At 36.7% G+C, this 13,399-nt stretch overlaps 1 protein-coding gene across 7 annotated transcripts in view; it reads right to left on the bottom strand.

Annotated features, from left to right (window-relative positions):
• Positions 1-6,228: 6,228 nt before the first annotated feature.
• ARFIP1 (ADP ribosylation factor interacting protein 1) overlaps positions 6,229-13,399 on the bottom strand; it is an 82,513-nt gene continuing 75,342 nt past the window's right edge. For 4 of the 7 annotated variants that reach the window (XM_033133555.1, XM_033133554.1, XM_033133553.1 and 1 more), the window contains one exon: positions 6,230-8,096. In XM_033133555.1, the coding sequence (XP_032989446.1) occupies positions 7,941-8,096 (156 nt within the window). In that variant the 3' untranslated portion in view covers positions 6,230-7,940. Of the gene's footprint in view, positions 8,097-13,399 lie in introns of all 7 variants that reach the window. The other 3 variants (XM_033133558.1, XM_033133556.1, XM_033133559.1) reach the window with 1 other exon arrangement.

The raw sequence follows: 13,399 nt of genomic DNA, 5'->3' as shown, positions 1-13,399 counted from the left end.
AGAAATACCATATGATCTCAATTATATGTGGAACCTAAAGAACAAAATAAACAAAAGAAACAAACTCAGATACAGAGAACAAATTGATGGTTGCCAGATGGGAGGGGGTTTGGGGGGCTGAATGAAAAGGTGAAGGGATTAAGAAGGACAAATTGGTAGTAAAAGAGTCCATGGGGATGTAAAAATACAGCTTAGGAACTCTAGTTAATAATATTACAATTATAATGGTGTCAGATGGGTGCAAGACCTACCAAGGTGACCACTTCATATGCTGTACACCTGAAACTAATATAATATTGAACGTCAACTGTAATTAAATAAATAAAAAAAAGGTCTGTCCTTCTCCGGTGGCCAACACCAGTCCAAGAAGAAATTGTTAGACCCACTTCAGGGACCATCTGAAACTCTTGAGGGTGTAGTGGAATCAGGTGATGAAAGTCAACACCGGTAAGCTGACCAGTCATTCAGTAAATACTCATGACCGTTTAAACCTAGATTTTTTTTTTCAAGTCACTTGATAGTACCAGTGATTATATAGTAACCATTGTCATGGTAAAAACTCAATTCTCAAAACATCATCTGGGCTTTTTCGCTGCTTTTATTATTGATGCAAACTAGTTAGAAAATGTTAATCCACTGGATTTTCCTTGTTCTGACCTAAGGTAGGGGCGAAGGAACAGGAAACAGAATTCGAGAGCAATGTAAATAAACATCCATTATTTCTTTGGGGGGAGTTCTTTCTTTTTTTTTTTTTAAGTCCTCAAATTTTGTTATTTTTTTAAAAATATTTATTTATTTATTTATAAAAATTTATTGGGGTGACAATTGTTAGTAAAATTACATAGATTTCAGGTGTACAATTCTGTATCACATCATCTATAAATTACATTGTGTGTTCACCACCCAGAGTCAGTTCTTCCATCACCATATATTTGATCCCCCTTACCCTCATCTCCCACCCCCCAACCCCCTTACCCTCTGGTAACCACTATTGTCTGTGTCTATGAGGTTGTGTTTTTGTTTGTTTTTGTTTTTGTTTTTTTTACTTAGACGTTTATCATTTACATCCCTCACACTGTGGACCCCCCGACCCCCATCCACTATCTCTCTGACATCGCACCGAGCCATCCCATTTCCACTACTGGGGGGAGTTCTTTAAAGATTTAAGCTAATAACTGACCAAATTAAGAAGTGTGAATTAAGGAAGATTCGGCCAGCTCATAAAACATCTTTTTAGACTGAGAATAAGTTGTTAAAAATTACCAATGTATACAAATATTTTATTGTAAGCAGTGTAAGTTATAAATGAAGCCATGAACAGCTAGCTATGTTTTAAGAAATCTAGAGTTGTACAGTAGTGTATGCTTATTTCTGAGAACAATTGAGACAGAAGAAACCGTTTGTAGTAAAGCTAAAATGAAGTTAGTGTTTTACTTTTGAGCTTAAGCTCCCTTAGAGTTTCAAATAGCTAGACAGTTGAGGGGAAAAGGAGAGGGAAAAAATCTAGTTAGTGATGCATGTAGTTCCTACATGACTTCTTGCTTCTAACTAGTCTCACTATCCTAAGCTATTTCTGCTATTTCAGATGCCGTTTCTGTAACCTTTACTGAAAAACAGAAAACTGTTCAACTTTATTTTTCCTGAATTTTATTGTTCCTGAATTTCTGTTTCCAAGTACAAACCAAAATGTCTTTCACATATTACATAGAGGAGGGATTCCGATATCTGCAGGAGTGTGTCAGTCATAAGCTGTACCCAAAAAAGCTTGATTGCCACTCTGGTGCAAGAGGGAAAACGTAGCAGGAAACTACCTGTATTTCTGGATCAAATATCCTTGGTTTTTTTTTTCCAATTATTATGAAAACTTTCAAAGAAGGAAAAGTTAAGACTAGTACAATGAAATCCCACACAACTACCCTATTTCAACAATTGCTAACATATTGCCGTATTTAAGACATTTTCCTCTCCTTCCGTTTTCTCTCCGCCAGCTTTCTCTCCATATATGTATGTATGAATGTATGTATTGTTGAACTATTTAAAAGTAAGCTGCAGACAGTATGCCACTTCACCTGTAAGTTTTTCATAAAAAGCTTCCTAATACAATATAGAATTAGACATCATTTGGGGGAGGATAAAAATAAATTCACATGTATAATTTGAGTACTTGATTCATTATTCTGAAAACTTAAGTTTTAAAACTTCTCAGGAAGGCCAACCAGATTAGTTAACTTCTCTCTCCCTCTCCCATACTTCCACCCATTTGAAAAAGAAAAAAAAGTTTTTTACAGCGAGACTGCTTTTTCTTTAGAACTTCAATAGCCAGACTCCACGATGTGTTGCAAACTAATATGGTTTACATTTTTCTTCCTTATGTACCCCCATGCCAGCAAGGTGTACATTTCACTCTTAAGATATTTATGCAAACACATCCACCTGTACCAAAAGCAAGATATGAAAGTCTAAGTCATGCAAAGTTACTTTTGTCTAAGATCAACAAAAAAGTATCTTTTTCCTCTTTCTTCTTTCTTATGAATCAACAATTCATGATAAAACGTCGTTGTAGAAAGGTCACAATCTTATTACAGAATTGTACACCTGAAATCTATGTAACTTTACTAACAAATGTTGCCCCAATAAACTTTAAAGAAAAACAAAACAAAAAACAAAACAAAAGGTCACAATCTATAACAGAGGATGCTTATGGCCAAGCCTAGCGTAGGCCCAAACAACACAAACCATGGTTTTGATTTTTGTGGAAATTTCATTTGTAAAAATGTTATTGAAATTCCCAGAGAGGATAGTATATTAATCAATCAACTGCACAGAAATAGAGTTACAGTTCTCAGAATGGGTCTAATTTCCCTTCCTCATATGGATGATCTCCTCTTTCCATATCAGACTTAACACCAGAATAACATAGTTCTCAATTTACATAACTAAGAGTCAACCTTTATTCCACAAAAACAAAGCTGAACTTCATAGTTTCCTGTACATTCGGAGGACCACTTAGTAATTTATTATAAAGACCCATTTATGCCAGGAAACCTGTTGAGCAGGAAACCTTCAAGTGTAAACATAGAACAGAATTTAATGAAAGTCCTCAAAAGAGGAAAGTTGTTTGCATTGCCATTCTATTTTAATAGGTCTTGCTATATGTAAAAAGTCAAGGACCTGTGGTCCTTGGAAAAGCTTTGAACTAATGCAAAATATAACTGGCCTTTTGATCAGGAAATAGCCTATTCACAACTGGATAGTCTTCGCCAATATAAAAATCTATAATCTTGCAGGAGGAATCAGGTTTTTTAAAATATCTAAATATGATTAGAATTTAGTAATGAAAGCTCTCAGATGGTCTCAACTCTCCCAGATAACCCACAAGGTTCAAGAAAACAGCTACTGGCAAAAGAAATTTAGGAATATTATTACAAAATAGGTCATTCTTAGTTACTTCACAAAAATTAGTACAAACTATATACAAATGCTGCACTGAACTAGCAATTTAAGTAATTTACTTTTATTTTTCACACCTACAGTCATCTCCAGTGAAGGGTAACGGAGCATGGGCACATTTTAATGTAGAAACATTCTTCAAATTAACAGTCCCATGATTAAAAGACACTTATCTTTAGCTTTTCAATATACATAATTTTCCTTTATATAGCACTTTTCAGGTTCACATTATGTTTTTCAGAACACCTTAAGATCAGCAGATTGAAAAGATGACCATCATACACGCTTTGAAATGTACCTAATATGAATCCATTTGGGGGTGAATGGATTATTATTTTTTTCCAACTAAGAAGACATTGAATACACATGTATTTAACTTTAGAAGACACAACACTTTTGACCCATTGTTTTAATTATGCAGTTGAAATGGCAGGATTTAAAGGGGGAATTCACATATTTAGGGGCCTTCCTGTCTTCATCTGTAAAAAAGGGTATTAAGTAGATAATCTCTACGGAACCTTCTATTTCACACTCTATGGAATAAGCTTCAGTAACATTATCAGTGCTTTGAGTATGGAAAAGATGCTTTTTTGAATCTTAAAGTCTAGGTTTCAGCTAACTTGCCTCTGTAGGCTGTGGTCCTTCCTAGGCCCTAAGATTTGGAAGCTTTGGGATTGTTAATTAAACAAGGGGACTATTAGATTGAGGTGCTTTCAATGCCTTAGTAGCCTCATAAGCCTGAAATGCCTCAAGATTAAGAAATAAATCACAAATAGCCAACGTAGCCTTTCCCTAACCACTTAAGCTACAGCCAATCAAATAACTTCCTTGCTTTGCTCCCACCTCTTCTTTATAAAAGTATTTCCCCTAGCTCCTCTTGGTGGAGGGCTCCTAACCATTTCCCGTTTGGCACTGCATGATTTGAATCAATTTTTGCTCGAATAAATTCTTAAAATTTTTTAACAGGCCTCAGTTTATTTTTAACAGGATGAAGAGTTCAATTTCACAGACATGCTCTTCAGTGTTTTTTTTCTTGAATAATTTCTATTTTAATAAAAGTCAACCATCTCTCTGCCCCATACTCCGTAACTCCCCCGAATCCTGACTGTGCACTGTTACTTTCCTGACAGCTTTTCCCTCTCCACTTAAAACATTCATAAAGTGATGTTCTGATGGTTATATGCTTTATGTCCTTTTATGAATATTGGCTTTAAAAACATGCTAAACAGTCATGTGTGTATGCTCTTGGAGGCATAAATTGATGAAATCTTTCTTGAAAGCCAATTGGCAATACATAACAAAGTCTTAAAATATGTAACACTTTGAGAGCTCATTTTCACTTCTAAGAATCTAATCTAAGGGAATAACTAGGTAAGAGTATAAAAATGAATGCATGCATGTTAAAAGATATTTAAACTAGAGTTTATAATATAAATAATTGGTAAGTAAAATAGGTAACTTCACAGGAGTTAGGTGGTCCCATGCAGTACTTATTGACGTGGGAAGTTATTTTGAAATTAACTTCTAATTTTTTTCTACAATGAATATGAATCACTTTCTTAACAAAGTAAATACGAGGTGTGATCAAACAACATGGTGAATGTTTAATTAAAAAAATTATTACAGTAAAAGACACATTGCCATTTATCCCTCTCAAAATACGCCCCCTCTCTTCGAATAGACTTATCCCATTGTTCTTGCCACTTTCTGAAGCAGTTCTGGAAGCCCTCTTTCGTGAGTGTCTTTAGTTGCGCTGTTGTGGCTGCCTCGATGTCCTGAATCATTTTGACTTTGGGGAAGAGTCAGAAGTCGCACGGTGCCAGATCCGGTGAGTGAGAACACATCATAATGTTTTTGACAGAAATTGCTGTACCAGAAGTGATGTGTGACACAGAGCATAGTCATGATGGAGGATGATTTACGGCACACTTTAAAACACACCTTCTTTCAACCGACTGACTGCACTGAACAAGTTGAAACTTGTCACACACTGTTACTAACTTTCAATGCACCACTTCCCTATTGAAGATCCCTGCCTTTCCGTTGGATGGCACTGGCAGTAGCATTCACTGTATTTTTTTTATCACAATGGAAGGGCTCCGTGTCACACATCACTTCTGGTATAGCAATTTCTGTCAAATAAAAACATTATGGTGTGTCCTCATCCACCTTATTCACCAGATCTGGGACCATGTGACTTCTGGCTCTTCCCCAAAGTCAAAATGATTCAGGACATCGAGGCAGCCATGACAGCACAACTAAAGACACTCATGAAAAAGGACTTCCAGAACTGCTTCAGAAAATGGCAAAAACAATGGCATAAATGTGTTCGAAGCAAGGGGGAGTATTTTGAGGGGGATTAATAGCAATGTGTCTTTTACTGTAATAATTTTTTTTTTTAATTTAAACATTCACCACATTTTTTGAGCACACCTTGTATGTTACTGGCTAATAAGTTAATTTACTTACTCCTTTTGCACACACGGACCCATGACTCAGAATCACTAATATTTTTCGTGTATTCTGAAAAAAACTCATCAATTGATGAAACTACTTGATTCCTCAGCAACTACAATTGTTACTCAAATGTGGTAAGAGTGGACATGTTCTCCCAAAAGAGATGCCAACTGAAGGAAAAGAATAACTTACTGAAATAAAATAAGTGACAGAAGCACCATTTTTGTTATTGTTTTTAAAGTTCAGAAAAGACAAATCCTATGTCTCAGAATTTCCAAGTCATTGCGTATTTTAAATTATGAATAGTCAGAGAAGCAAGGCACTGCAGCAAACACTTTTAATAAGAATACAAAATTCACACCAGAGGCACATTCTGGGGAATGTAAATGCACTATCACAAGTAGTAATTCTGCTGAAAGAATAAAATAAGGCTCTCTGAGTACAAATATACAGGAGGGAATGATTAAAACAGGTTTATGATTTACAATCACATTACATTGTATTAAGCACTGGAAACAGGCATATTATTTTAAAAGCCAGCTAGAAGGCATTTGAACATATATAACAAATCTTACAGTCCACAAGGTTCATGTATAACAGTAATTTTAAGTACTTCATTTCAACACAAAAGAAATGAACAGATGAAGGGATACCTCTCAAAATATTAATTTAAATCTATGACAAAAATCAGAAGAACTTATATTTAAAAAGGATTACGTTCCTGATACAACCACAAAGCTGACAGGCCAACCACATACCACAAGAACAGTGCTGAGCAACTACGACAGCTATGGTCTCACCAATCCCCTTCTTGTAGCCACCACAATGGCCCATATGCCTTTCCATTACTCAAATGAAAAAAATCCCCCTGTCTTCCCATTCCACAAGAGGAACGAAGAAAAACCAAACAGCAAATTCAAAAGTTGGTTTCACCATAAACCCTAAACGTGGTTTAACAAATACAAAGAAACCCAACAGGTATACACACTGCTCCTTTCCAAGGAAGGAACAGACACGTTGTATATTATCTGAAAGGGGTTTCCTTAGGATTATGTACATTGGTTGAATGAGAATTACTGTATCTAAGAAGGCACATATCTGTGATTTAAGGCTTAACCGGTATTGTTACATATGGAAGTCAATGAAAGCTGTCTAGGAGTTCACTTCTGTCAAAATGGAATTTACCAAAATATTAGCTTTCTAAGCACAGATTTCTATCCTAGGAATCATCAAGAATTTCTATTCCCAAATCCACCTGTCAAAAAAAATTCTCTTAAGCAGGTTTCATTATGAATCAAACGAAACTGCTAACACAACCGTCCTATGACTTTGGATGATGCAAATTCATAAGCTCAAATGCCTCATAGAAATGACAGTGTGATTCCTGCGTCTTAAAAAAAAAAGTCTAAACAAAATTACAGTGGTACAGATTCATTTTTAAAAAGTTATCTGCCACAATTCCACAAGCCAATCATTCATTAGAGTGGCCACTTCTGCGTGGATGCCGCAGGAACACCATATAATTTTACTCTGCAAAATAGGTTCCTTTTTTCTTTAGGACAATACATGAAAATGAATCTCTTAAAGACGTTTAATATATTCATATATAAAATATCTGATGTTGATATAAATCATGTAAACCTCCCTTTGGAAAAGTTACAACTGGCCCTCATCATTTCCAGGACCAAAAACCTTGAATTTTTATCTGGTCAGTGCAAATCTACATTAGATGGTTTCAAACTACAGAAATAGCCATCAACCCTCACAATACAAAAGGATTTCTCAAAAAGGAAAATTTTTGTGTTCAGATTATAGAAATTCTGCTTAGATTAAAACCACCCATGTTCCCATCCAATGGAACAGTTTTGTTAAAATATGAAAAAGGGAAAAAATTAAAACTGTTTGTGCAAGAATCTCTACAATGGTTGTCACCCCTTCTTCTTTTCCCCAAACTGCTTAATTCTTATTAGGTTTGTTTAGAAATATGACAACGTGACTTTCTTTCTTTTTTTTTTTTCCCTCCAGGAGTGATTTTACTGTTCTTCAAGCCAAGATGGGGCATCCACTCCAGGAGTTTTCAATTTGATATGGAACTGTTTAAGTGTCTGTTCAAGCTGCTTCTGATTCCCAGCAAAGTAAGCGGCAATGGCATTGTGGAAAAGGACCAGCTGGTTGTGCAATACTTTGACCTGTGAACAGGGCAGAGTTACAAGACCAAGCATTAACACAGATGACAGTGAAATATAAGGTGATTTATTACATGTCTTAATTAGTGTCTCTCTCTTCAGGAAAAGCTGTTTCAATAATACAAAGTTAATTCACGCACACCTACAGTACACTGCTTTGCAAGGTCACTGAGCCTTTGATGACTTAATTTCCCTAAAGGGAATAGGTCAGTTTAAGACGCTAAATATGTATAGGCATACCTCGTTTTATTGTGGTTCACTTTACTGCACTTCACAGATGTTGCATTTTTTACAAAGTGAAGGCAAAACCCTCCACCAGCAAAAAGCTAACCACTCACTTTATTGCGGAGTACGGGACCGAGCCTGCGATACCTCTGAGGCACACTTGTACTCTGTTAACCATTTTTAAACATTATTGAGGGCATTAATTAAAAACGTCACTCAATCTCCTCTCAAACTAAGACTATTAAAAATCAAACACTGAAGAGGGAAAATTATATATAAATGATCGCTATATTACATATAGCTACACACCAAGTATGAACATCATTAAGCTAAACTTTATGTAAAACTGAGCAGACTATACTTCTAAATACTGCAGTTCTCTGCAAAGAATCAAGAAAATGGCAGGAAGTGCTGTCCAGAAAGCCAATTTATTTAAGGTTTATATGACTCTCAGTTATTTTCAATTGTTTATTTCTTGTAATGATATCAGGAGTATGTTTTTAACCAAATAACACTATCTCTATGAATCTTTCTTAAAGAAATCAGCAAAGCATCACAAAGACTTATGTTTCCAGGAGTCTTATTTATAACTGTAAAATGTTTGATAGAGAAAGTACAAAATATACTCTTATTTAACCATCCAATCCAATTTTCACTGAAACTGAACTTTAATAATTTTTAATGATGTAAAAATGTCTGATATATGTGCTAAGTGAAAAAAATAGGATATAACATTTTATATATATGACATCTGTATTTACTATATTATATACACATAAACACATACATGCATAGTCTCTCAAGCCATTTCTTCATCTACCTACCTCTATGAAGGAAATAACACAACATGTTTATATTGGATATTTTTGGTTTGTGAAGTCTTTATTTTTAAAATTAACATATTATAAAAATAACATATGCTCAAAATTATAAATTAAAATCTCCCGAACCTCGATCCTCTCTCTGTACTTATTTCCCTCCCTTCACAACTGAGAGGATCACTACAAAACATTTTATGGTGTATCCTTTGAGAAATTTTATAGAATCTTTAAAAATACAAATGGACTGCACTATGCACACTTTCAGTAATTGGTTTTTACTTGAAATATTTTAGGTATTTTTTTATCCCATTCATTTATTCATTCAACAAATATTAATTAAGTACCTTCTTCTATGTTCCAGGTACTGTTCTAGGTTTTGGGGATATAGGGGAAAAAACCCATTCCTCACGAGCTTACACTCTTAGGGAATGGGGAAAGGGAGGGGGGAGGCAAGAAACCAGATCAGCAGTGACACCCTAGGGATTCGTCCGAAGCAGGGCTCACCTCTCACTACTCAAACCTTTAGGGTGCCTGGTGCTGCTGTTCACGTAGAAGTTGTTAAAAACAAAAGGAATTTTCTCTCCTCCTCTGACAAAGAAAGTTGCTGGCAGGAATCTAGTTTAAGAGGGCCAGATAGCAGGAAGCAATGAAAACTAACAATATCTGTACGAACTAAAAGAGGTATATCTTGAATTTATCTGGTCAGGCATTTGAGGCCTGCAAGCTTTCTAAACGAAAACCTTTGGTGCCAGTTGCAGCAAGGACCACAACTAAACATTTCACTGTATACAGTGCCTGTCAGGCACTGTACAAGGATACAAGAACACGAGGGTAAGTAAGGCAAAATGACGATCACTATGATAAATGGGTAGTAAAAATACATCAAGTTAACTTTAAAAAACCACACGTACTATGGAGAGAAGAGGGTTTTTCCAAGACAGGATGGAGAACATTGGGACATGAGAGCTCTACCTACCCTGCCCCCTGGTTTTGAGATACGGGGGATATTCAAAGGATGATAAGACTCAACCTAGAGGCAATTATTTAGTTAATAGGATAATTACAGGAAAAGCAGGTTTCTAGATGGTTAATTTAGGAGGTGAGTGAAGTATTCTATATATAGTAGACTGTTACAATAATGGCCCCAAAGAATCACCTCTCTCAATATCCACACCCTTGGAGAGTATTCTTCAATGTGTTAAAAAGAAAAAAACCCACAAACTCAATATGGCGTGCCTCGCTTACGCTAAAAGCCCATGATACCAAACCTGGATTTAATACTTAACCTAATTGCAGTTTCAGCCTCTCCCAGGAGTGGAATTTTAAACTCATCAATCTGAAATTTCCTGATCCACTCTAGTGAGGTAATCTGCCTGGTAAGACCCCCTACACCTTCCCCTAAGGGAAGGTATCCTTGCCTGAAATAATCCCCTAATTTAGTCCACGCTCTTCCTGCATATAAAATCCTCCCATTTTGTACAATGGACCCCTTGGAGCACTCTTCTAGTTGTTAGATGGGATGCTGCCTGATTCATGAATAACTTAGTAAAGCCAATTAGATCTCCAAATTTACCTGGTGGAATTTTGTTTTTTACCAAATGAAAGTGAGCGTGGCCATGTAACATTAGAAAAGGAGGCCTGATAAACACCACCTTGTGAGGAAGCCCAGTCTAGCCTCCTTCGGGATGAACGCCCCCAGGGAGAGAGGACCAGTCCACCCCAGCTGTGCCCAGCACCCAGCAGGCCTTCCAGCTGAAAGCAAACCCAGAAGAAGCCATCTATCCAACCCACATAATTGTTAGAAATAATAAGTCACTGTTGTTCTAGGCCACTAAGTTTTGGGTGTCTTGTTATACAGCAAAAGGTTAAGTGGTACATCTATGAAAAAGGTTAAGAATGCAGTTTCCTAGCAAGGAATGAGGGTTTTCGATAACACAGCGAAAAGGAGGAAATCTAAAGGTGGAGAGGCTTAGAGAGAGGATAGGCTAAGTGGGTGATAAATAAAGGAAGTGAAGAAAAGCCTGTACCTGGGGAGGGTAGGAGTCAGGGGAGAAATTAAGAGAGAAAGCAGCTAGGGAGCACGGAGTCAAACAAGAGAGGGGAAACTGCTATAATCAGCCCCAAGATCTAACTGCAGTTTTGGAGTAAACGTAATAAAGTATCTTTGAAAACTTTTACTTCCACGTCTCTGGGAAGACCTGCGTTAGGCATCGTCTGATACTGGTCACAGCCTTTCCAAATTTGTGTTGTTATTAATCAGGTCATTAGTAACATATTCCCATTATTAGTACTCTTCCTTTATAGAAATTTCCAGAAAGAGCTCTGGAATCAGGAGGCACGCATGCCAATCTTGCTTGTACCACTTTCTAGTTTCTTTGTGACACCAGGCACAGGCTGCTTCCAACTTCATTGGCCAAGGTCTTTATCTGTTTATCAGGGGTGCCGTTACCAAACCGAATTTGTAGTGCTGTTGTAAGGGTTAAATGACATGAGATACCACCTAGCACACTGACACAGAATAAGTACTCATTCAGTTTCAGTGCAATCTAAGTTCACCTAGTTGACAGTCAAATCTTCAAACGACACTAACTTTGCGTATATAGTAAGATATACTTTCATTTATTTAGAACCCACTGATTAGGAACTTGTAAGAAGTAAGATTATGATATTGTGATTCATAATAAGGAACATATACTTGGTTTTCTTCCTCATTCCTGGCACAGAGTACCCAAAACCCTTGTAGTTTCCTAAGTGATAAGATAGATGGGAGCATATTTTGTTATAATACTTGGTCTCTTGCACTGTTTCTGCAGTAGCCACAGAACTATAAGGGTGAAAGGAGTGTCATCTGTTATTCATAATGAGTCCTTTTCAACTATACCCCACTTTATGTTAATGAGATTTTTGGAAACTCCCTAGATAACCACAGGATGGGGGTTGGTTGCCAGGGGAACTAAATTGTGATTAGAGGTTGGGAATTTTCACCTCTACAGCCCAAAACTACAGGGAGGCGAGAGAGGCTACAGATTGAATTAATCCCCAACGGACAATGATTTAATCAATCGTGCCTATGTAATGAAGCTTCCATAAAAATCCCGAGTACAGGGTTTGGAGAGCACCTGGGTTAGTGAACGCGTCCACATGCCAAGAAGGTGGAGCACCCCAAACTCCATGGGGAGTTTGTGCTCAGGACCCTTGAAGCTCTTGTGCTCAGGACCCTTCCAGACCTTGCCCTGCGTACCTCCTCTTCATCTGGCTGTTTATTTGTATCCTTTAATATTTGTACTAAACTTTTTATCAAGTAATAAACTGTTTTCCTGAGTTCTGTGAGCCACTCTAGGAAATGATCGAACCTGAGGAGGGGTTGTGGAAAGATGCCCAAGTGACAACCTGGACTTTCAACTGGTGTCTGAAGGTGGTGGTGGTGGTGTCCGCAGTGTCAGACTAAATTGAATTGGAGAATACCCAGCTGGTGTCCAGAGAATTGGTCAGTGTGGGGAAAAAAATCCCACATATCTGGTGTCAGAAGAGTTTGAGAAGTGAGTGTGAAAGAAGAAACACAGTTATTTCCTTTTCAAAGACAGAAACTGATGTGAAGTTTACTGAAGCACGATGAAAAAAAGGGGCAGTTTGGAGGAAAGGTGGATTTCAACAGCTCAGTTTTGGATGAGTTAAGTTTCACATGCCTTTCAGGCACACACTTGGAAATGTTAAGCAGGTAGCTGCATTTTTGAGACTGGATAGAGTTCAGGATATCAGTCAGGGCTGGAAATGTAAAATGGGAGTCAATATAACACATCAATATACAGATGATATGCAAAGCCACCTGGTTAGAAAAGCTCATCAAGCGAGTGGGTAGACAGAAAACAGATCCAAGGATGGAGTCATGAAAAATGAACCTTGACCATTATATCTCACAACATCTACAGAATTTACTTTGAAATGGATCACAGGCCTAAATATCAGAGCTAAAAGCTATAAAACTTCTTAGAAGAAGAAGAAAAGCTTAATGGTCTTGGGTTTGGCAAAGATTTTTAAATAGTACAAAGCATAAATTATTTTTTAAAAAATTAATAAACTGGACTTCATCAAAATCAAAATATTTTTCTCTTCAAAAGACACTTATATAAATGAAAAGGCAAGCCACATATTGGGAGACAATATTTGCAAAACATGTTTTAGACAAAGAACCTGATGCCACAACATGTAAAGAATTCTTACAATTCAATAAGATGACAAACAACCCAACTGAAAAAATGG

Source organism: Rhinolophus ferrumequinum, chromosome 18 (genome assembly GCF_004115265.2).
Source record: "Rhinolophus ferrumequinum isolate MPI-CBG mRhiFer1 chromosome 18, mRhiFer1_v1.p, whole genome shotgun sequence".
Taxonomy (NCBI): Eukaryota; Metazoa; Chordata; class Mammalia; order Chiroptera; family Rhinolophidae; genus Rhinolophus; species Rhinolophus ferrumequinum.
This window is presented reverse-complemented; position numbering and strand designations above follow the sequence as displayed.